We start from the raw sequence: 26,677 nt of genomic DNA, 5'->3' as shown, positions 1-26,677 counted from the left end.
AATGATAACAGACAATGATAACAATTAGCAAAATTGTGACCCTATTTAGGATTCATAAGTCCGACTAACATACTTCTAGTTATTCCTACCGTTGCAGGATTGGAACTACAAGAACAATTTAAGCAAACAAAAGAAATATAAAGGATTTTAATAACTTAACTTATGAATCCAAATCCAACACTTCCACACTTAGAGAACAAAATTGTCAAACATATATTGTCTTTTAAGTCATTCATGAGAAATCAATATAAGTGGCAAAAAAAAAAGTTGAAAAAACAGGTAGCAAAAATGAGTTGACAAGCAATTAACCTTAACAGCTCCTGTTTTATCAACCTCAACACCAACAGCCTGCAAATTCAACCTCTTTGTGTTTGGAAGCCGACCTGCATTTCCAGATATGACGTTAGTAGAATATGGCCACATTGATTGCAGTTTGGTCATGCTATGCCAAAGGAAACAACAGAAAAATGACTAAAAGATTCCTGAAATCCTAGTTATTAAGAGAAGCTGATTCAGGTGAAATGTTCATACTTTTTAGAACTTAGAATACATGAGTGGAACGTGAGAGAAAGGGCCAACACCTTTGCACAGGAAATAAAGAACTCATAACACTAAAAAATGTTGTTTCCTTCTAATACTAATAGAATTGATAATTATATAATTTAAAGACATCCCCATAACACATTACAATTTCATGTGACTCTAGAAGCTGAACGATCCACTGGTGCCTTTCAATAAAATCACTGCTATTTAGTCGAGTTACAGTATGCTGACATTTCATGTAAAAAACTAAAAATTACTCTTAAACAGGCACATATTATTTTTCCAGCATTTAGTGATATGTAAAAACAATTTCTGCACTAACACCCCCAGAAATTTGTACTGTATAGATAAGGCATTAATCAGCCCATAACTAAACTCCTTATGCAAATTATTTCCTTTTGAAGCTTCAGTTAATATCCCAGATATTATGTGGCTAACAGATCACATTTAGATGTCATATTATCTGCAAAAACATGTAATGTCACATTAAGGACAACTTATGCATTTCCACAATTTGAGACACTAAATTTATCACACAATATGCATAATACATGAAGACTACATCTTCAAAACACTGCAACAAGTATAGAAGTATGACAAACTTTATTCTGCTTGCATAGCTGTATCCCTGCATAATCCTGCAGCAACTACACTGAAATTTAACCTTATATACACATGGATTTACAAAATGCTTAGGCATTAAGCCGTCTTTATGTGAACAAAATCACTCTTCAGATTAGAACAAAGTTGATCCTTGTTGATGCAGACAAAACAAGAGTTGCAAATCACCATATAATCTATACTGCAGAAATGCTGGTAAACTTCCAAAGAGGAACAAAAGAATGGATCAAAATATATGCATGCTAAGGAAAGTTGCTCATAATTGAACCAGGCAATAAATGTCAGGAAAACCCTATCACTGATAATAGGTTCATACTACTATGGGCTTTTAATTTAATACAGACTAAAGGATGCTTTTTCAGAGAAAAGGCAAAAGGATGGTAAGTGTTCTCATCATACAAATAAAATGCAGTTGTCCAAAGAGTTCAGTGGGAGATGAAGTTTCTAAATCACTCTCTCATATCTATTTCAGGTGATTCAGAATCATATCATTAATTCAATTCCCACAAAATGTTGAGATTGGCTTTTGTGTTCTTATCCTCCAATATATACATTGTGATTATGAATGTTGGACAGTGGCTTACCTGTTGCAAATAAGACAACATCTGTTGTAATTTGATCTCCATGGTCAGTCAGAACTCTTATGCCATCTCCACTTTGCCGCAACTGATATAGATAGTTGGAGAAAGTTTAGCAACTTCTGGGAGACATAATGATGCAAAAGCGGTACGAGAAAACTGGTTAAGTAATCCTTCAATTAATTGAACCTCTGACAAATTTGTTCCTGGGTGCAACCGTATGCCCCTTCCTTCGAGGTTTTTTGCAACAGCCGCTCTCATTTCATCATCAAAGCCCCTGCAATAAGGAGAATTGAGAAGTTAAATGCTACAAGATCACAAGAGCAAATGATACATCAATTTAGATACAGCAAACAACAGAACAATTAATAAGAAGTTCTATCAAGTACAAAGGCATTTCAGGAATTTGATGGTTGTCATACCAACAGAATACAGGTCTACAATCTGTTTAACCAATTAATAACAACCAATTATATCAATGCTATTAGAAAAGGTTTACATTTTTATCACCTCAAACATTACAACATGTATACTATGTGATTTATAAAGCAACAAAAAAAAAGGTTGAATAGGAATGTTGTTTAGATGTTAAAAGGGTACAAAGTACATTTAGGATTCCTAACAAACAATACATGAATTTATGTTCTAGATGGGCCCAAATATACATTCCGGAGTTATTTACCTCAAAAATCTGAATGAAAAAAAAAGTAGTAGCAGTTTTTGTCTTATGTTTAGTTTAATGGCTGTATGGTAGTGATGAAGGGCAGCCTACAATCAAATAACATTCAATACTGTATTTGTGGACATCGGGTGTATACCTCCAGTTGGATAATATCCAACGCTTTCAAGATAATTAAATTCTGCTTGCTCCTTTCTTTTTGAATATTAAAAATGAATGTGTTCATTTTTCTGGTGTCTTCTTCCACACGACTGTATTACAATTCTAATGTAATTCCATAAAAGTTTACATATGCTTGAGGTCGATCAGTTTGATATGGTTGATACTGGAAACTACACTTAGAGGTGATTCACCTCAGGTGATATCTTTTACAGTCAACATTGTCCAAAACCTGTGAAGAACTTGTTCATGTCTCTATCAAAAGTTCTCTGTTTCAAACTATATCTAAAATTTTCCATTAGTGCTATAAAAATTCAAATGAACTGCCTAGTTAGTGGTCAGAACATTGTCAAAAGCATATCAAATCTACTTAAATAAAAAAAAAAATCAGGTAAGCAACCAAAAAAAAGGCACATAAGTGAATTCTAAATGCCACCTTAATGGAAGTTCCTTCCGGTAAAATAGATCCACTTCTGCACCCATTCCTCGCCATATTGAAGCAAATTCAATGGCAATATATCTGCAGCACATATGGATCAAATTGGCAGCCCTAGGAAAATATTTCTATGTATTAAATGTATCACAGGGGCATATCCACACACCCTCCACCAAGTATCACGGCACGTTTTGGTAACTCATCTAAGCTTAATGCCTCATCAGAAGTAATAGCCAATTCCTGATATGGAAACATGAAATTAGGATGTATTGGCAAAGAATAAAACTCTAGAAGGATTAGAGTATACTTTACATGTTCAAAGGATGTCAAAAATTTAAAACCAAGTACAGTAATTTGAAATAACAGAAACAAATTAATGGCAAAAAGATCGGTGAAAACTGAGCAGTTCAAAGTCACATGTAACATCCATTAAGTCCTACATATAATTAAATTCAAATGCAAACGATCCAATTAAATTCAAATAGCAGAAGGCATACAAGACGGATTTCATCTCCACTTTATAAAACTCATGTTCAAAATCAGATAACTTCTTCGAATAGAAAATAAATCATATAACTCTGGTGAAAATATATGATCAAAAAATAATTACCAGACTTGCACAAGTATGACGAGAGATCCAATGGATTGTGATAAACCAATATTTATAAAAATTGAAAGAGTAAGAAGAAAGATCCATGAATCAAGATTCTAAATTACATTAATAGCAAGAATTTGCCAAAACATTTTTTTATATTTCTTTCTGAATAGAAAAAACATTCAGAGTTCTTAGTTCTTACTACAAGTTAAAATAAAGTCATCAAAAATATGATAGAACAATGATGAATAGTTGAAAGAAACCTTGAAAAAATAAGTACTCATAAAATGAGATCTAAAGAAAGGCATTGCACAGGCAAAAAATATTATGTTTATTGAAAACAATTTAAGCATATAGAGTAAAGCTAACCATGACCGGCAGATAACATGTTGCTATAGTTGATTCAAGTAAATTCAATTCATTCCACAAAATCCCAAACTATTAAGACCATTTTCCTCAAATGCATTTTTGTTTAGCATTGATCATCTTGTAACAAAATTACCAAGAGTAAAAAAATCATGAAGATTTATTCTCGATAACCTAAAAAATTTATTCTCGTCCTCTCTGCATTAGTACAGTTTATGATAACACATATAGTGATATATCAATGCAAGACACAAGCATTAAAACTTGTATATCCACAAACCGGAAAAGCTCAATTACAGCATTAGAGAACTGAGAACCAACAATGTTAAAATATTTGTACAACCCTAAAAATAATTAACATTATGAAAATCTTAAGAACACTAATCTTGAAAATTGAAATACATGGTCGCCCATTACCCATATTCAGTGAAAAGATGTTTAAATCAAGGTATATACATATACATACATATATATATATATATATATGTATGTATATATATATATATGTATGTATATATATATATATGTATGTATATATATATATATGTATGTATATATATATATATATATATATATATTATTTTTTCTTTTTTTTAAGGCGACGTCGCCCCGCCTGGGGAGAAGAGAGAGGCGACGTCACCGAATTATATATTTATATATATATATATATACTGAGCGGTATACCGAACGGTCACGGACAAAACTGTAAACAGGGTGTTTAATGTAATGCTCATGTATGTCCGTGCCTTTTTGTTTGTTCATGCTTTACACAACATGTAGAGGGAGGGTCGAAGGCTTAACAGTCCCAATTTAGTTGGGTTTGGTGGTCATTTTAGGCTTGTAAATAAAAGTTGTGTCATGTGGACACTTGTGGGAGATTTCGATCTGTATTTTGGATCCTTTGTTGTGCAACTATTCAGAGCTTGTGAAGTCTGTTTGTAATTTGCATTGGTTATGAAGTGTTTCCTGAAATGATTACTTGTGGATCCCGAGTGAGGCGCTTTCTCTAACCCGTTTTCTCTTTTGTAGGTCCTAAGGGACCCTAGGAGGTTTCGGGGAGGCTGACCTTTGCGGACGGACACCCAAGGGTACCGCACGATTTAGGCAAAACTAGCTAAGTCCGTGACAGTTGGTATCAAAGCGAGATAAGCAATAATAAAAACACTTGGCATGCAAACGTGGGGGACCTAGCGGGGCTGTGTTGAGGGCAGTCAGCACACGCGACCGTTTACGGGAAAAACGGGCATGAAGATGTAGGGAAAAGGAGTCGCTCAAAGGAGCGGGTATCTGAGATTGGCATTCAGAGGAATGGCTAACCCTTCGCGCAAGAGGCACTACGAGGACAAGCAAGCTGAGAAGAATGCGTAACGCACAAAGGTTGGGATGGCTGAGTTTGAGCTATAGCTTAACGTTGGCAACCATACTTGATGGTGCTCAAGGCAAGCGAGACACTTAGTAAAGGATGAAATTATGTAAAGTGGAATGAGAATAAGTGGGGGAGAATGTCACAGACAAAACTGTAAACATGGTGTTTAATGTAATGCTGATGTATATCCGTGTCTTTTAGTTTGTTCATGCTTTGCATAGCATGTAGAGGGACGGTCGAAGGCTTAACAGCCCCAATTTAGTTGGGTTTGGTGGTCATTTTAGGCTTGTAAATAAAGGTTGTGTCATGTGGATACTTGTGGGAGATTTTGGTTTGTAGTGGACCATTTTGGATCATTTGTTGTGCAACTGTTCAAAACTTGTGAAGTCTGTTTGTAATTTACATTGGTTATGAAGTGTTTTCTGAAATGATTGCTTGTGGATCCCAAGTGAGGCGCTTTCTCTAACCCGTTTTCTCTTTTGTAGATCCTATGGGACCCTAGGAGGTTTTGGGGAGACTGACATTTGCGGACGGACATGCAAGGGTGTCACACGATTTAGGCAAAACCAGCTAAGTCCATAACAGAATGATATACCGCTCGGTATACAGTATCGTACCGTACCAAGCGAATGTCGAAACGCCGATACGGTACGATATTTCAAACCTTGGTTTAAATCATACAAGGATAAGCAATCAATTAAAACAACCACCAACCACTTGTACAACCAATAAAACTCAGATTATTTAGACTATCAAACTGCACAAAATAAAGTACTGTTTAAAGTAATTCTTAAATTACAGTTTTGTTTAAAACAAAGAAATATTGACACAAACCTTCCCTGGAATATTCACAAGCTGAGCTCGACTACCAGTCGCAATCAAGATATGTTTTGCAGAGTACTGCTTTGTTGTACCATCTGGTTGTGTCACTTCTACTAAATGTGCATCTATTAGCTTGCCCTCTCCTTCGAACATTGTCACACCAGCATTCGATAGTAATCTCTTGTATATTCCATTTAACCGAATGATTTCCTGTGTCTGTATGGCAATCAAAATTGAATCAAGTAAGCTCTAATCTAAGAAGAATACAATAGCATTTAATGACATTTCAACAAATAATTTGGCCTCTAAGCACAGAGATAGTTAAGTAATCAAATAATATAAGTACCGATGCAAGATATTTCAAGAATGCAAGTCATAACATTAAAAAAATGTGTGAATAGCCTCTGAGAAAGCACAAACTTCTGGAACAAAAAGGGGACATTTCATCAAGCAAAGAAAATGAACACTAGAAATGAACATGTTGCTCTTGCTGCTACAAGTGAGCAAACTAGTGAATGAGAAGGCCATAAATGCAAACAATATCACCAATAATGACAACTATAAGTTAATGAAACAATAAAACACCTAGTTAGGTTATCGATAGTCCATAAGAAACCATGATAAGACTAGAAGCATAGTTTCAAAGAGCTTTAATCTAGAACAAACTTTCTAAGTCTCATCTCACAAAGTTCCATGGGCAAATACTACAGAAATAGCACGAACTTGAGTTTGATATCAGAAACAGTGTAGTCAAAGGCACTAGGCACAATAAGGGCCAAGGTTCCAAAATGTGCAACGCTTTAGGCGCTCACCTGACCGAAACGAGATGCTCCCAAATATTAAAATTAAAAATATATATCATGATTGATAAATATAATTACTAAAATAAAATAACAAGTCAAAATTGCATTTATTTGAAGTATCAAATTACATTATCGGTTAGGTGGTTGTTGGTTGTTATGGGTTGGGAGTGGAAGAGGGAGGAGGAGGTATGGGAGAGGGTTATTGTTTGTTGGGTAGCTATGGGTTACTGTCGGTTGGGAGAAGAGGGAGGAGGCAGGAGGAGAAAGGAGAGCGGGCCGTGGTCCAAGAGCAGGGAGGGGAGCTATCAAGGAGGACGAGGAGCATGCTGTCAAGGAAGGGGGGAGTTGTGACTGGGGGTAAGAGGAAGGGGAACGGGATGAGGAACGAGAAGCTGTGATCAGAAAGGAGGGATGTGGTCTAGGAGGGGGAGGATGTTGTCGGGGAAGGGGGAAGCTGCAAAGGGGAAGGGAGGGGGTTTGTGGTCCTGTAAGCTGCGATAAAGAGGGGGAAGAGTGAGGGGAAGACGTTGGTGGATGCTGACGCGGAGGGCTGCGACAAAGGGTGGGAGAGGGAGGGGAAGATGTTGGCGGCTGCAACGGAGGAGGGAAAGGGGTGATATCAAGGTCCAAAGGTGTGCAATGACGAAGGAGGAAGAGGAGAGAGGGATATCAAGGAAGAGCTTGCCGGAGGAAGACGTTGTCACCATCGCCGTTCACTGATGAAGAGGAAGATGCTGTTAATTGATCTCGACCGAGGCCTAATTTGAACTAGATGCATTGATTGAGCTCAACCCAGGCCTAATTTGAATTAGGTGGATTCCTAGCCCACCTAGCACCTAGGCCTAGGTGTGTGCCCAGTTTCTAGGCGCTCACCTAGACTAGTTTCCAGGCGCTCGGGCCTTGCCCCGCCTCGCTTGGGAACCTAAGCGAGAGCCCAGTGACTTCACTGATCAGTCAACAATCTAAGAAAGACAACCACAGAAATTCCACTTGTAAGAAGTTAGGCTTGTACATATAATTTCATGACCATATAAGCCTAGTTGTTGATTTTACGGCCTCTTTAACTTTTAAAAGGGAAAATCTTTTGTTGTAGTAAAGGATGGAATCTAAGTAGTGATTACTGTTCCAAGCCTTTTAAATGCTTCTCGAAATTCTATATGAAGTAAAATTTATTTCAGAATTTGTGCAACTAGATAGGACCAACAAGGCCACAATCATACTCAGAGTTGAATGATACTCGAGAGCTGAATGTGAAGGACCACCAAAGCGACATCCATAACTGCGTGTGTTGTGTTTTGGAGAAGCTTTTGATGTCAAAATCATTGATGCAATAGCGAGAAAGGGCAGCAAATGTTGCTGCCCTCGCAGATGGCAGCGCTGCCATCTGTGTGCAGGCTTCCGGTTGGCGGCCGGCGGCTGGCGGGTTGCCGCAGCGGCGGCCGCCTGCGCACAGGCATTGTGCCCGCAGTTAGGGCTGCCTGCAGCGGCACCCGCCAGCAGGGCCGTAGGCATGGCGGCCGCATGCGCACGGGCGCAGGCGGCGCCTGTGGTCGCTGGGCCCTCGGGCGAGCCACCCGCAGGGGCGAGGCTCGCCAACGGCAGCTGCTTGCGGGAGCTGCACTCGTGAGCAGAACCACCCACAGGGGTGCCCACCTGCAGGGGCAGTGCCGCCCGCGGGAACACCGCCCGCAGGCGAGCCGCCCACGGGCAAGGGCGGCGCCCCCGCCCCCTGCAGTGGCCGCTGCCGGCAGCTGGAAATTGCAAACCAGTCACAGCTAAACCAACTGGCCACAGGAGTAACTCATTTTAGGGTGAACCTAGTGTGCAAGGTTCCCGCCACCATAGGGCCAAAGGAGGGCCAATGTATGCCACCATACCCCTAACCAGAAAGGTCGTTCCTATGACTCAAAAGTCTAGGAACACGCTTACCATTGTACAAAGGCTCTCTCTCCATTTAATTAAATTGTAACTCATGATGGTTGATACTCGATAATACCATTAAAGAGAACCTGAAATAGCATTTATGGATCCTCTATTTAACTTTTCCTACATGTCATATAAAATCGAAATAGAGCCAATAAATGCACAGCAGGCTCATATTAGATCTGCCTGACACTTAATATTGTAAGCCAAGATTTGAAATCAGGAGATGATTATGCACATTTGTGCACAATGAATTCAATAAAATATATTATCAACTCAAATCTATTCAAAAATTTTTCACAATTACTTACACTTCATGTTTTAACCAAATGTTGCAAACAACATACATAGTTGTTGAAGAGGATTCATCCCTTTAGCTGACAGTTGCAAACAAGATTTAAAAAAAAAAAAAAAAAATTTTGACAGAAACTTATTCTGGCTTAGCTATATGAAGGTTGGACCAAATATGAAGTATTATTATATCACCGACAGCAGATAAATTATACAAAGAGATACATAGAATAGTAGATATCAGTAAAATATGAAAAATAGGGGAAATGAAAGAAGCAGCATAAAAGTAAAGAACAAAGAGGTCTGTTGTCTTCTCAAAACAAACCAAACACAACAAGTTTTCCTATTACAGAAAAGATAAAATTCTATGAAATTATCAGAACTCTAAGAGGGTTAAATAACTACTTTAAAAGAACAACATATCTAACTAGAACTCTTCCAAAACAAAAGCATCCGAGTATTTGAACCCTTTTAGGGCTTGGTTGAATGGGAAATAATGGCAAGCCAAAAAGATATTGAAGAAATTGGTGAGCCAGGTTATAGTTCCCATATCTGCCTAGCATATTGACTCAAGACATCATCAGCCAGCCCTATATACTTCTGACCAAGCATTAAAATATCAAACCGTACCGGAGTTTCGACATTCGCTCAGTACGGTACGATACTATATATATATATATATATACATATACATATATACATATACATATACATATATACATATATACATATACATATACATATATACATATATATATACATATATATATATAATAAAATAAAAATTCAGCGACGTCGCCTCTCTCTTCTCGACGTCGCCAAGGCGACATCGCTTATATAAGTGTATATATATATATATATAAGTAAAAAAATATTATATATATTTATATATAAATATTTTTATAAAAGGTGACATTGTGTCGCCTCGGCGACATCGCCCCAAGTGGGAGAAGGGAAAGGCAACGTCGTCGACGTTGCCGAAAAAGGCGACGTCGCCCCGCATGGGAGAAGGGAAAGGCGACTTCATATTATATATATATATATATATATATATATATATATATATATATATATATATATATATATATATACACCACCCGATAACGGGCGGTCCGTGTACCAGTCTGCTGACGGATCGGTACATACCAGGCGGTATTATTCGAAATTGAAGACCTTGCTTCTGACACAGTCCATAGTCCATAAAAAATTGATAGATGAACCACACACTCTGTCAACAAAGTACTACCAAAGATAGGACCAACTAACGTCTAAAATTTTTGGACTTTATTATATATATATTGTTGCACTTGAAGAGAAGGAAATAGAGCATGAAAGCAGAATAGCAAGATAATTAGTTTTTACTCTGACCTTATTGTGCAAAAGTTTTTTCCAATTGAAGCCAATTTCATCACTGAGCTCCCACCCAAAATTTCTAGAATCCTGTAAATAAAAGGACACGTCAAAATATTAGCATCTGAAATCATATATTGGGATCCAACAATGTGATGAATAATATATTTCCACAACTACAATGACAAGTCATAATATCCCAATTATTTGGGACCTGTTCCATAGATTTTTTTTGCTACCATTAAGCTCTTTAAGAAATAATATATCACCACAAGAAAGCAAAAGAACAGAAAATAAAGTGTAACCATGTCATAAAATGTAAGAACCTCAGCTACAACACAATGAGAACCAACAATTTCAGTTACAGTATCTATATAATTCATGTATGTAATCAACTAGTTTTGGTGTATTTGTCTTCACACTTAATAACTTGCATATAAAATATACAATTATCTTTCTAGTTCTTCCATAAAGCAAGGTTCTGAATACCGTACCGTACCGGTATACTGATCAGTTATCAGTACGGTATGTACCAAGCTGTACTAAACATACCGACACACGATACATTAAGGTGTACCAATGTACCGCCCGTATCGGTCCTCTATCGGAGCGGTACGATACGATATTGCAAACCATGCTTAAGAGTCACTATATTCTAAAGAATATAACATGAATTAGGGGTCACATAAACAAAACTAACTCCAATGAAGAAATAACAAAAAAGGGTGAAAGGTAAGCTTTTGGTGATAGTGCTTAGTAACATAAAGATGTTGACTCCAGGGTGAAGGACCATAGTCGGAATTCAAAGCAAGAAGTAAAAAACCTATCAGAGTGACCAACCAGTATTTTTCAAGCTGACCAGAAAACAGGAGCAATTCCACCTCATCTGGTCTGGAACAAGGGTTATTACATGGTAATCCTACTGAACTGGACTTATCAACCAGTTTTAATAGTTAAAATTAGCGGTGACAAATGATACACCTATCACCAGCACTTATCATTTTTTATATTTTTACAGCTATCTTCCCTAATTTTTCCTTTTAATCGTTCCTTCAACATCTCACTCGTCTTCTTTGTCTCTTTATTTCTCTCTCTTCCTCCTCCACCTTACTGCCTTGCCCCGCTCCGACGATCAAGGCACTAGGCACTTGCTCAAACGAAGCTAGGCTCTTAATATTATATTATAGAAAAAAACGCTAAAGACAATCATTAAAATTTGATATGAGTTTTGTATCATTTCATAATCAAAAGTTCACTATTAAGACATCAAATTACATATATTTAACCTCAAATTACAAAACAATGTGTTGTCGGCATGGATAAGTAAAAGCATTGAGCATATATGAGAATGTGCATTCAAGCAATAAAGAGAATTCAACTTTCATTTCAACTCACATGGTGCGAAGGAAAAGTGCAACAATAGCACTGTCACCAATGAGTTCATGAGATGATAAACCAAATATACTAAAACGTAAAAATTTCAAACCTCGACTTCCACCTAGTTGGAGAAAGTCTTGATAAAGAAAGTGAACATGAATATGTTACCAACAGAAGCAAAGAATAGAGAAACAGAGTGTACGAAAGCAACAGAAAAGATGGAGAGGGTGGTAGAGAGACAGCGATGGAGGAGATGGAGAGAGTAATATATGGAGAAGTTGAGCGAACTGCAGCCTCAAGTCGCTAAGATCTGATGCTGGCTCTAGAGTAGCCAGAGATAGAGGTTAGCCTCAAAGAAGTGTAGCTGGGTCATAATCATGGAAATAAGAAATGAAGCTAATAATGAAATAGGGCAACGATGCAGTAGAATGCAGAGAATAGACCATATCACAATTGTCGAAGAAGTAGAAAGCATAGTTTGACATACCACCCGAAACCAGTGATTTCAATAGGCGCTCGAGCGCTCGCCTAGGTGCTCGAGCGCTCGCCTAGGCACTCGGGCGAGGCGAGGCGAGGCCCAAGCGCCTCACTTCATGTCCAGGCACCTCGCTTCAAAGAGGCGCCGCCTGGGCGCTCGCCCGAGCCCAGGCGTCGGGCGCTTCGGGCGAGCGCCTAGGTTAAACTAGGCGACCGAACCAGATTTTTAGGTCTGGTTGGTCTCTGGTGCTTTAGTTGATTCAATCGAACCAACTAAATCACCGATATCAGGCTCCCTCTCACGATTTCCCCGACTTCCCCAACCCTAACACTTGCGATTTTGCCGTCGAGATTTCTTCTCTGCTGTCGCTGCTGCCATTGTTGCTACTCGCCGCTACTATCGCTACTCGCCGACTGCTCACCGCTGCCACAGTCACTGCTCATCGCTGCTGTCGTCGCTCACCGCTACTGTCGCCGCTCCCGTTGTGGCTCGCCGCACCCACTGCCGCTCGCAGCTCCCGCTCCCACTTCCGTAGTCACTCATCGCTCCCGCTCTAGCTACGGCTGTCGCCTGCTACCATTGTCGTTGCCTCAGCAGCCTCGGTCTTCTCACTATACTGTTAACAGTATATTAACAGTATACTGCTAACTGTATACTAATAATAGTATTTTTATTTATTATATTAATAATATATTATTTTAATTTTAATACTATTAATTTTTATTTATTTAATAGTATATTTTTTATTTAAAAAATAAAAAAAATATACAATTATGATTTATTTATTTATTATGATTTTGTACCCGATTTTATTAATTTAGTAGCATATTTTTATTTAAATAATTATATTTATTAATTATATTATATATTTTTATATTTTAGCGCCTTGGGCGTTTTTTGACCTTGGCGCCTAGTGCTTTTTAAATCACTGCCTAAAACAGTATGGGCAATACGTATTGGTTCGACAACTGACTGGAATATAGACCGCCCTATATCGAGCAATATATAAGTAGCTTTTGATTTTTTTTGGAGGGCCGGGAGGGGGGGATGAGGGGCGTATACAACCCTTCGTACGGAGTAAAACGATCGAAATTTGACCGTTATCAATATGTAGTGGTCAATAACAATCAATTTGACCATTGGACCCATTCGAATCCTTATTTAACCCCACTCTTCCCCCTAAGAGGCATGGATACATCACAAACATGACTTGACAAATGTCTTATTTATTTTTTTATTTTTTTTGGGACATAATGTATCTATGTTGAACATCTCCCGCACCCACATGTACACCTACGCCTATGCCCTTCCTTGTGTGACGCTCGTGTGCGGCACTAGGTCACGTGGAATTCATGTAAGGACCGGGGAATCTAGAGGAATTTGGGGAATATAGGGAATTGGGATTTCTCGCCATACCTTGAGGGTAGGTGTGTAAACGCCAACAACAAGTGCAAGCATATTTAGAACACCAGATTGTAGCAGAAACAAATTCACCGAACACATGCAACAACAGAAGTAGTAGAATGCCAAATTGCAGCTACAACGACGTCGTTGCAAGCCTACTTCCATCATCTTCTATCGTGCGATATGCGTCCTCGGCAACCCGTCGCCTATTAACGCATGCACTCAGCGTCCCTCCTGCCCTTAGGAACTCATCGCCTATTACCAACAACCTCTCATGGGTTTCTCTCGACGTCCCTCTCGTCAATCCGTCGCCAACAATAAGGATCGTAGGCTTCCTTTGGCATTCCTCTCGTCAACCCATAGCCAATTGTGCATAGAAAAAGTGAGCGATCGGGATTTCGATCCTTCTATTTGAATTAGTATTTTTTAATTAATTCATGACCTTTTATATTTGTATTTTGATGTCTGCCTAAATTATCTGTTAGAGATATAATGTCTTACTATTATAATGTCTGCTTACTTTAATAAGTCTAAATTATGAATAAGATATAATAAGTCTACTATAATGTCTAAATTATAATGTCGGCCTCTTATTTATAATCACTCTTTGCATAACAAGAGTAATAGGTTAGGTCTTACAATTATGATTTTTTATTATTGCCTCTTATTCATAATACGTTAGATCTTATTTATTATGTTATTTTAGCCATGATATATGTTACATTGTGAATATATAATGATTATTGCAATATAATTTTTATTTTACTTTTGCTTTTACAAAAACACATATAAAACACATATAAGGCCTATATTAACATGAAAATTCAACGAGAAATATAATTAGATTAAGATTATTTTAATTATTTAAATTTGGGTGATGGTATTTATTTTTTCACATTATTGAGTCTATAAAATTTAAATATAAATGCTTCTATAAAATTTAAATATAAATGCTTCTATAAAATTTAAATATAAATGCTTCTATAAAATTTCTATAAAATTTAAATATAAATGCTTCTATAAAATTTAAATATAAATGCTATAAAACTTACACACACACACACACACACACACTCTAATTAAGATTATTTTAATTATTTAAATTTGGGTGATGGTATTTATTTTTTCACATTATTGAGTCTATAAAATTTAAATATAAATGCTTCTATAAAATTTAAATATAAATGCTTCTATAAAACACACACACACACACACACACACACACACACACACACACACACACACACACACACACACACACACACACACACACACACACACACACACACACACACACACACACACACACACACACACACACACACACACACACGTGTCCTTATCGTGTTTATGTCCATGTCTATGCTTCTTAGCCTCCCATCCTTTCACCTTATTTCACACTCACATCTTCTAACCGCAAAACTGTTCATCAATGTCCAAAAAAGATAAATCCCTTCCTTATTTATATTTTTATTGAAATAAAACTAGATTTACATTTAGTTTTAATTAAAATACCTTAATATAGGTTTTTTTCCTAATTTTCAAGTATTTTCAGATATTTCCTGGGCATTTTTCGGAATAGTCGACACATTTCAGGCCTCCGGTGTACCAACACACAATACATCAGTATAGACCGAACTAGCCAAAGATCAGCATGGCCGGTCAACACAAAATTGCAATCCTTGGTAGAAAGTCATTGACAAGGGGCTTAAAGGAGGGTTTCAATTGCAAACAAGATCCTTTGGGTTGCTTCTAGTTCCCACCTAGGTGCAGGGGCAAAGGGCATATGATTACCTAGTTGATTGGACCAAACCACTTCATTTGAGTTTAGATCAATCTTGAGTCAAGTTTGGTCTAATTATATCCATTAATGCATCTGGTCTAAGCCTGGGTTAGCTTGAGATGTAGCACTATTGGGACTGGACCAAGCAAACGACTCGTTTGAGTTTGTTTGAAGCACCTCATGCCTAAAATGTGTGCCTAGGTATGAACTTGGTGGCTTCATTGCTACCTATGCCTCTACCAGTTAATTATATAGCCACTATCCCATTACGCTGCCACTGTTCTACCATGATGTCACCATTTCTTTTTCTATGTCCCTCCGTTTGAGCTTATATTAGTCGTGAGCAAGCTTGGTCCTGTCATATCAACTAATGCATATGGTGCAAGCTTGGGTTAGATCGAGATGTAATGCTACCGTGGCGGGGCCAAGCAAGCAAGTCACACAAGTCTGTTGGAGTGGCTCAAAGCTTGCCTCACCTGACTTATTTGCCTAGGTGAGTGCCTGAGGACCGATGACTTCACTACTACCTATGCACCTACCACTTCATTACATCACCACTATCTTGCTAAGTTGACACTGTCGTACAACCAAGTCACCATTTCCCTGTCTACGTCTCTCCTCTTGAGTTCAGATCAATCTCAAGTCAAGCCTGGTCCAATCATATCAACTAAAGCATGTAGTGCAAGCCTAGATTAGCCTGAGATGGATTAGTTGGGCTAAGCGAATGACTCACCCTCTGTTCAAGGCACTCGGGGCTCACTTTGCCTAGGTGAGCACTCGAGCACTTAGTGACTTCACCTCTACCAACACCACCACTTCATTACATCACCACTATCGTGCTACGTTGCTGCTATACTACCACCAAGTCACCATTTCCTCTGCTGCATTCTTCCTCCTCTACTTCTCTTCCTCTACCTCCTCTTTCTCACCTTCCTCTCTCAACCTACTCCCACCCCCCTCGGCCCTCCTCTCCATCTTTCTCTTTGGTCGATGTTTACTGCTTTGTTGGCATACTATGTGTCAGTTGCCAATATGTACCAGAACCATGCCAGTCCGTCCAAGACCGATATAGGTTTCTAGACTGAGCCTTGAAACCTTGATTCAAAGAACATATGAAAACCTCTTTTGTGACAATTAAATAAGGAAAGACTTTATAGTGGAAGAGGTACAAATCATCCTCCAAAAGAAACTAGAGAATAAAACAAGAAATTAAAAAAAGAAACTCTCAATATCCACTTAAAGAACCTATTTAAAAGCCAATAATGAGATTAATAAAGAAACTAGTTCTTGATAAAACAATCCAAACAAATACACCAAGCTACATATATAGTTCCAAATAAGTTCCACCACCTTTCTGTTAAACCCGCAATAAAAAACATATCTATATCTAGAAGGCAAGCTCATTGTTCCAAAGAAAACCAAAAATCCATTCTAGAAGCTGCTAGAAACAGGACATGCCAAATAAGGATGATCATGAACACAACTACAATAAGACACTACAATGTTCAAAAGACACTGCTTTCCCAAGCCTCCACACTTACAACAAGAAATTGTTGCTGTTGATATTATAAAAGACCGAAGACACGGGAAATGCTTTACTGAAACTAAGCCTTCTAATTTTAATTATAAAAAAAAGCAAACTAGGAAAGGAAACAAAATAGAATAAGAATAAAGAGTTGCCACAAAATACACCAGATTTATCCACAGTCCAAGCTACACTGTTCATCTTCCACCCAAAAATAACAAAGGCATCAATACAATTAATGACACAATTCTCAACATAGCCCTATGTCAAGGGAAGACATTTTACAGGAAAATGTTGAAATATCCTGTCATCAAGGCAGTATTTCTAGACAGGAAAAACAGCAATCCAGAAGCACTTACGCCTTACAAAAAACCTTTCAACTAACTAGTCATATTTATTATATCTCACCCCACATGAATAATCTCGCTTATCATATCTAAATATTCAGCAACAATATAAGAAGCCAAAACAAAAACAAAAAACTACACAGTATACTCACCAGAAAAGCCTAAAATAAAGCAATTCAGCATACTACACATCATAAAAAATTTAAGAAATCAACACTGATACCAATAACATTTTCCATTAAACATGAGTGACTAGTGAACTAGTTTCAATAAAATACATGTAGAACTCATTCTCTAGAAGATGGCACATGGATTAAAAATCAGCATATAAAGAACAAATATTGCACTCTTAAAATCAAGTCATAAGGCAGTATAATGGTTCTTCCACAAAATTATCATGCTTCCATAAATTTAGGCCAATGATAATATAAGGAACTGAATGCTCTCAATTGATCATGAGCCACAAATTTGGTGTTTGGCATAAGGTTGCAGAATTGAGTTGTTTTGGATTCAAAAAAAAAATGTCAATTCAGGAAATATTTGTCAAAAATGCAGAATAATAAATAATAGAAGTATGTAAACATATGATATACATGAATACTGAGAATGTCAATTAAATTGTAATGACTTTGTAAGACTTACTAGAAATTTACAGACAAAAAATAGTTGGGAGTATTGTGTACATTTTCCATACAAAACAAAAGAAGGGTGGATCTAGTGTATGAGACTCCTGCTATTGTTGGGTACAAGGTCCAATGTACACAGCCTTATTCTACAAGTACAGAGCTTATTTTTAAGACTTAGACCCTAATCAGCCAGATAGCAAAAGAGCAACCATTATAGCCAGGCTCGTCCCATTTCCATAGAAAGGCAAAGTACAAAAGCATAAGGTGTCCCTGAACCAGCATGATGTTTAGATTGCTCAGTGGAAAGAGAGAGAATCTCATTGCAGTTTACATCACACAGACCACATGACTTTGCTGAATTAGATAACAACAAGGAAACTAAATCAGTTGCAATATGTGGCCAAGATCATACCTCAAATTCACCTCTAAATTGTGCAGCATAAACCAATATCTTTTTAGGAACACATCCACGTATAACACACCTGAACATCATAAGGAGGATTATAATTAGAAGATACAATTTGTTGACTTCAAAATCTTCCTCTCAAAATGGAAGAATTAGCAGCAGTTCCATCAAGCATAAGCAACGGATAGAACCAACTAACAGACCAGAATGAATTCACTGAACTAGTTGCCAGCAATTATACAGGAAAAAACTAAGATCAGTTCTAAATTCTAAATGCATCAATTGTAACTTAAATGTCTTTCTATATCAACCTCATAAAAGAGGCATTTAGGAAGTACTTGCCATAATAATGGGCAGATTACGGCAAGTTGCAGCTTTAGACAACAAAAATAATTTATACATGTGATAGATGTTTTTAACTATATAGTCACTTTCATACATTGCTATTACAACCATATGGTCACTATTTTCCCACTGTAGCATCAACATCTCATAATAAAATGACATATAGAATCATAGATTAGTATCAACTTTCAAGAAGAAACCCAAATAAATACTTGGGAGTAAAAATTCCTCTCTTATGATATGCGTATAAGTTTGTCTAAAGATCCCATATCTCTTATTAAGGACAAACAAGTAATCGGGATACCTGAAGGGAAAGCACAAGAATGTTCAACATGGTTTCATATACAGAACCCAATAAAATATATGCCACCACACTATAGAAAAAGTTCTCAGCCACACAAAACACTTAAATGAAGGCTAGCTTAATCTTAACTCATGTTTCATTTGAAGACACCAACTTTTTGATAAGTGTGTCATGGACGGCCGCAACAAGCTCACGATGTAGCACCTTTATTGCTCAAGCAGACCATCTTTTGTTTGTTGTTACCCTTTTCCATGTATGACTATGATTTTACATAGCGAGGCATACGAAAGGCATGCGGAAGCCGAAAGCCTCATTTTGCAAGTAATTTGCTTGTTATTTGTTGTACATGCAATCCGTATGTCATTCCATCGACCGTCAGCATCTCAAGCTAAAACTAATCAAAATAGCCCTTTTCACATCGTTGGCTGTGGCGGAAAATGTCAATCATCTCAGCACCATGGAATTCTAGGTGGCACTAGAACGAATGGGGCATTGATATAGTAGTTGGAGAGTTTTGACATCTTGTGAGGCCATAAATAACATTTTCATGCAAGCATAAAACTCCATCAAGCTCTCCGACAGCTCGAGAGCCTACTATCGTTCGAGACGGCAATTGTCTTTTAAGGCAAATTAAGTTTTCATTGTGTTCAATTGTTTGTTCCCTGTGCCTTCTAGGACAACAACGACATTTTGCTCATCACTCACCTCTTCAACTATCTTGGTTTTGTTTTGCATGCCCTTAACAGATCACATGAGGTTGAGACTTGGCTAACCTTACAGACAAGTATCACATGGGTTCCCCATGTTATTGTTTCATTAGTACACTCCAATGAAGGACTCTTTGTTTGAATGTGATTTTTTCATGAAAAACCATCTCATGAGCAGTCATCATCCGCACGTAAAAGCTAGTAGTTTTTAAGGAAAGAACCTCAGTTTGTACATCCTTGTCTCTGCAAGCAAAGTGATCATTTTCATGACTTAAACTCTAGACACTTAAGTTGTAAGGTAAACAATATTGCCATGAGGTCATGCCTTCTAATGATCACTTACCCAATGAGGAAAAATTACAAAATCAACCCAACTCATCAAATCCCAACTACATCCAACTCTTTTTCAAGTTGTTGCATCGGCTACCATCGGTTATGCATATTTAAATATTTGTTGATTATAAATACTTAAGTTAATCTGGTTTGACATATTCAATCTCAATAGATAATTATGATTTCTTCTTCATAGTAGCCTGATCAAAATATCATTTTGACCTATTAGATGACCAAAATATCATTTTCCTAATTAGGAGTTTAGGACTATATTTAAAGTTATTGAATAGGTAATTTTAACTCTTTCTTAGTTTGTTGATTTTGACCTATTAAATGACCAAATATCATTTTCTTAATTAGGACTATATTTAAAGTTATTGAATAATTTTAACTGTCTCTTGGACTTATGGTAAGAAATTTTTTGTATCCATTAGAATAATTTAAAATACTTTATGTAATTCAACAGAAAATTAATATTATTTTAATACAATTTTTCGTGAAAACCAGTGATTTCATGAGTTGATTATATATGATAAAAGTTCATGTACTTAGTATGTTGTTATTAATTCAATTAAATAATACAATAACATGTATTATGAGTTGCTTTTAAATTATGAGTGTGTTTAATATTGCTTCATGCATGTTTATGATAAATTGTGAATTGATGTTTTAAAGAAATATATAAATGAGTTGTGACTAATGTAGAAATATATGACCGATTATTCAGTGCTTATATTTCATATTCATTAAAAAAAAACTAATTTCAAGTTAAATTCTTGGTATTTTTCTTATAATATGTTTATAATCTATAAAGATTCTAAGGTTTCAAAATCTTAGGGCAAATGAAAAGACGTTATTTAAGACTTTAAGTGCACCAAAGTGAAAGTAAATTTTGTAATACGAGTTATACCAATTACTAGCTTTAGCAAAAGAAATTAGTAATAATATTTTTTAAATAAAATAATGTACATCTTATTTGTGCAAAAATTGTGATATAATCTTGGGAGAAATGTATGAAAATTGAACTCTTGGTTAATAATTTCATAACCCGACATGTGAGGTCATTTAACTTCATTAAGATATTATACATAGGGTAAAGTTGAAACTATTGGATTTAACAACGTAGAAATTATATTTTCCAGGAAAACAGCAAAAAAATGCATGCTATATAATTTGATAAGACCGATAAAAAACAAAGGATAGATATGGATACGCGACCACACTTAGATAATAAATACATTAACATCTATATTATTATATTAATATATGATAAACACATAATAAATGTTATCATTCATTAGTTACGCATTCTTTGTTCTAATTATGTGCAATGCATTTTTACATAAAATATTGGTGTAAAATTTTGAATAATTAATTTACAAATTTTATTATATGCATAATCTTTATTGTTCCATTGGGGTATATTTGTATTTTAAGATACTTACAATCCCTGTCTCTCCATAGATAAAATCAATAGAATACATGATGCTGATCCAATTTTGTGATATCTACTAGCGATCCACATTTAGATAAAACATTGGCAATATTGTCAATTTTGTGATATCTACTAGTGAACCACATTTAGATATAACATTTACAATATTGTAAGTGACGATGTTGAATTAGAGGCTGATGCAAATAAATGGATCTACAAAGGAAGATGATTTGAGAGAGGTGAAATTTGCTCGTTTTTATCCTCTATTAATATAAATGCATTACACATTTTAAACATTAGTCTGATAGTAGTGTACTATACCCGTTTACCAAATGTTGAGGGTTCATGTATTTTTACACCTTAAACATTGGTCTGGTGGTAGTGTACAAACTCAGTTACCAAAAGTTGAAAGTTCAAGACCTCATCCAACATATTTTTTAAGGTGTTGGCTAGCTTAGCTGATAAAAGACTTCTTGAATCCCACCTTGGTCATTTGTCATTTACAAATAAATATATATAAATAGATTACTTTTAATATCCTGTTTATATTAACATAAATATGATGTCTTTCATATTATTATTTTGCTTTTTAGTATGCTGTGTATGACAGGATCATATAACTTAGATGTATAACTTCACCACAATAAGAAAAAAGTTAATAATAAATAGTCCATGTCCTAAATCAGTGACATTCATCGAGGCAATCAGACCAAGTGAAGTGAACCTCAAGAGAAAAACATGTGGGGCGAGGAGCCTTTGCCTCGGCACCACCTAGGCGAGCACCTAAAGTTGGGTGTAGAGCAGCCCAAGCACTCATCTGGGCTAGACTAGGCACAAAAAGCATAACCCAAGTTAACCCATAGCGATACCCAAGCTTGAACCAAGCTTGATCCACTATGCATGGAGCCGAACTATTGATAAATTGATTGATCCAATCTGAGCCAGAGTTGAGCTCGAACAACGCCTTGGTTAGACTCAACCACCTTAGGTACTATATATCAAGGTCTGCCATACCGAAGTGTACCGTCCAGCACCGCTACAGTACTACAGTGCTACAGTACTATACTGTAGCACTGCTACAGTATGAAAAAGTATAAAATTGTTCGGTACACCAGGGTGTACCGCTCGGTATGCCCTGATATACCGCCCAGTACACTGGTACCATACCGTACCGAGCCCGGGTCAAAACGCCGGTACGGTACGGTACGATGAACCTTGCTATATATCTCCTTTCCTTCACCCCTCGGTCCCGCGTGCACTCAAACACCCCTGATGCTTCTTCTCCCATTGTCGCTTCTCCATCACTCATCTAGTCTGATCGAGTGACTTGATTGAGGAATCGAACGGCCCAACCGAGCTACTCGACCATGTGTCCAAGTCAAGCAACCCAATCAATGCCTAGCTCTCCACCTCTTCCACCTAATGGCTCTCTCCTCCTCCCTTTTTGATACCTCTACAACCCTCTTTGTCTCTCTGCCTGATATATACTTTGCCTCCCTTTTTTATCTCCTCCACCATCACCATATCTATCTCCTCAACTCTCCACTGTCGGACATCCACTAACAGATCTCCATCACCGAAGACACTTGTCAATATACCTCTACCTGTTTTTTCTTCCAATAGCTACCTCTTCCTTTACTTAAATTATTTGAACACCCCTACTCTTTCTTTGTCCTCAAATTAAGATGAGTGTTTTTTAGGATTAGATAATCCATAGTACCTAATTTTTTTTATCTTATTGTAAAAAAGGTACATTACTGTTGACCCGATGAAGATCATCAATGATGAAAAATATGTAAGGCATCTTTAGATAACAAATCCACATGTCTTAATTAGTATACAAGATTTGATGGCCTAAATAGAACATGCCAAGAAGAGGCCGAATGTTGTCGATCAAACAATTCCTATATGGGAGAGAATATTGGATTATTGTATTATTTAGTTTTTATTCTAATGATCATCTTTATCCTTATATTTTTATTTTTTATAATTTTTATATTGTTAAGCTCCTAGCTTCACTCGAGTAACAACCTAGCTGCATCTTTTAGCATCTAACAACACTAGTCTAAATTATTTGAGATGAAGAGAGTGACTTTAGATCTACAATGCATAGCATGCTATTTGACATTTCCTTTCCCAATTTAATTGATTGCAGTGACAAAATCCAATTAAAAAGCAGGCACACCATCTAAAATCCCTCCATTGACAAGCTTCTTTAATATAAATCATAAATTTGGTTATTTCCAAGCAGGTCAACGATCCTTCTCACTTCAGAAAACCCCAACTGTTGCATGTTATTTTGTTTGTGTTTTGCATAAAATATGCTCTTTTAGCTTTTCCATTCAATCTTCATTGGTCATAAAGTAAACCTGACACATAGCTTCGCTTGTAAACTAAAGAGTATGAACATGTTAGGAGCAATTCTTCCACATCTGCAATTACTCTAGTAGGAACTCCCTTTCCTTTGAAATTGGTTGCAGAAGAGAGAGATGAGCATCTTTCATAATCAGCCATATAACTTCCAAAATCAATCTTAAAGAAGAAGAGCAAGTTTGTCCTTCATGTTTGACCACATATCTAAAAGTACTAGTTATCCACCTACTTATGACTCAGTTTACATATGAAAATTAGTAATCAAATAACCCCACAAGCAATAATTTTTTTACTCCTAACTAACTCGTTCATATCCATAGCACTGATCAATTTCTATCATTTTGTCCTCATGCATCCTCCCAACACATATCCATCTTAGCTAGAAACTCAATCAAACACACCAAGCTGACTATCTAATAATTATTGGGTACAAAAGACCATGTCTTCCTCTTAAACAAATAAGTTAAACTAGTCCTACAAAAAATACCTCCATCATTCATCATATGCAACCTAAATTATATATATTATTGAATAAATTTTATGATTCATTTCAATAAACTCACTTTATTAACAGTATTTCTCATAATGACATGTAATATGCTTTCAGGACACAGACAGTGAATATTCAGTTTATAACTGGATCCAATCTATGGATTCCTAAGTGGTTCCAGCACACATTCCATACTAGCCAGATCACTTACTCCATATAAACTCTGTTCAAGGTTCAATATGAAAAACTGCATGATTGTTATGAAAATTCTGGGAGTCACTAAATCTGAAGTCAATAAAAAGAATATGTTTATAGATTGATCCAATCAGGTTGGATAATTGAGCCATGTTCAATCGAGTCTCAGTGGTTCTAGCAGACCATTGGCTCCATAGAAGCTCTGTTCAGGGTTCAATATGAAACTCGGCATGATTGTTATGAAAATTCTAGGAGTCACAAAATATATAAGGTCAATAGAAAGAAACTAATTATAGATTGCTTCAATCAGATTGGATAATTGAGCCATGTTCAACTGCACTAGGACCATTTAATTTGCATTCTTGTGATACATGCATAGGTTTCTGAGCGTTTAGGAGAATAACCAGTTCAAAAAATTACGTTAAGAATGTATGAAATAACAGCAAACAGGAGTACATACATCCCTCGGACAGAGGTAATAAACAACAGATAGAAAATGGTTAGGACTTGTGAGCTAAAACCAAACAAACTAAAGCAGGCGTGAAAAGAAAACTTACGTTCCACCAACTCCTCCAATGACTTCCGAACTGACGGGATGAAATGGAAGCTCGCAGATGGCAACCTGCACCATAATTAACAAGCCAGGAGGTAAAAAAAACCGAAATAATTAAATCACTAATCATCAATCTGAGAGAAGACTGAACTACAATTACTCATGAATGAAATGATACTAATCAACAGATTAATATCCCAAACATTAATCTCCCCAAGATAACGGCAGGAATGAGATGCCAAGTAGCAATTCAACATGGAGCTCTAAACAAATACAAGCAAAACAGAAGCAAAGCAAATAATAACTTTAGGCTCTAATTGGTCCACAACCACCCACACACTGGTTACAGTTATCAGAAGAAGCAATATTTGATCATGCTAGCAATCCTCATTCACATGATCATAAAGATAACAGACCAGCAAAAGTATCAAATAACTCTTGAATAGCCCATCGAGCGACACGCAGAAAAGAGCAATTTGTATACAAAGGTAAGGATTCTGCGGGAAAGAAAAGGATAACTGAAACTGAAACGGAAGATCCGCAATCCCTGACCTTGGCTCCAAAGGCAGCGGAAGTTCGAGAAGCGCGGACACCACCGCTCCCAGCGCCGATAACAAAGAGGTCGAAATCATACTGTTTCTCGTCCGTTGCGGTCTGGCCAAGCTCTCCATCTATCAGCATCTTCCTCGCCATTTGATGATTCCCCGCTGATTTGAACCCCAGTCACAAAGTAGACTGCTAAAAAATTGTTCCAAACCGTGACCAGATGGATCAAGACGACAATCGCTGATAAAGTGATCGGTGAAATCGGTAGCCCGTCGGTCAATTAAATCGAAATTGGACTCATCAAATGGCGACTGCTCGATTTAGGAACGAAACCATCGCTACCCTTTTTTATCTCCCGGATCTGCCTATCGAACGATAGATTAGGGTTCCAGGTAGAGTCATCACACTCTTTATTTTTCTCTTCGCATCCGTCATCTGGCGACAGTTTTTCGGAATTCTCGTCTTGATCTCCACGCGAATGGCCACCTGATTGGAAGTTCCACATGTCACATAGGGACCCACCAACGGTTCCATCATTCTCACCTATCAAAAGACAGGTAGCCGAGCGAGTAGTAGCAAAATAGCAAAGCGTTGTTCTTTCAGAAAAGAACACTGTACAGATCACCTGCCACTGACGAGGGGACCAAATCGACGGCGGCGAGGAAAACGTGCACCGACAGCGAATCTTGACCGTGGATTTCTGGTTCTTTGACGGTTGGGATTCAACTATCTGTGATGTGGCCGAATGAAGGGTGGCGACGAAAACGTGCTTTGGCACAGCGTGGTGTCATCTTCTACTCGCGGCCGTTGATTTTGCGTTTCAACGGTTACGATGTTACGATCTGGGAGGGGACCGCTCGCAGCACGCGGATGCAAAAGTTTATTAATTATTAGGCTTTGGATGAATGAGCTGGACCA

General features: G+C 37.1%; 1 protein-coding gene across 1 annotated transcript in view; it reads right to left on the bottom strand.

Annotated features, from left to right (window-relative positions):
• Nucleotides 1-26,199, bottom strand: part of LOC103972994 (glutathione reductase, cytosolic) — a 31,218-nt gene extending 5,019 nt beyond the window's left edge. The window contains exons 1-10 of the mRNA XM_065108963.1: nucleotides 25,766-26,199; nucleotides 25,218-25,282; nucleotides 18,485-18,554; nucleotides 10,551-10,622; nucleotides 6,178-6,381; nucleotides 3,183-3,256; nucleotides 3,017-3,100; nucleotides 1,932-2,019; nucleotides 1,749-1,830; nucleotides 310-383 (exon numbers count right to left, since the gene is read on the bottom strand). Coding sequence (XP_064965035.1) covers nucleotides 310-383; nucleotides 1,749-1,830; nucleotides 1,932-2,019; nucleotides 3,017-3,100; nucleotides 3,183-3,256; nucleotides 6,178-6,381; nucleotides 10,551-10,622; nucleotides 18,485-18,554; nucleotides 25,218-25,282; nucleotides 25,766-25,906 — 954 coding nt within the window. The 5' untranslated portion in view covers nucleotides 25,907-26,199. The remainder of the gene's footprint in view (nucleotides 1-309; nucleotides 384-1,748; nucleotides 1,831-1,931; nucleotides 2,020-3,016; nucleotides 3,101-3,182; nucleotides 3,257-6,177; nucleotides 6,382-10,550; nucleotides 10,623-18,484; nucleotides 18,555-25,217; nucleotides 25,283-25,765) is intronic.
• Nucleotides 26,200-26,677: the final 478 nt, after the last annotated feature.

This window comes from Musa acuminata, chromosome BXJ2-5, assembly GCF_036884655.1.
Source record: "Musa acuminata AAA Group cultivar baxijiao chromosome BXJ2-5, Cavendish_Baxijiao_AAA, whole genome shotgun sequence".
In the NCBI taxonomy this organism is placed as follows: Eukaryota; Viridiplantae; Streptophyta; class Magnoliopsida; order Zingiberales; family Musaceae; genus Musa; species Musa acuminata.
This window is presented reverse-complemented; position numbering and strand designations above follow the sequence as displayed.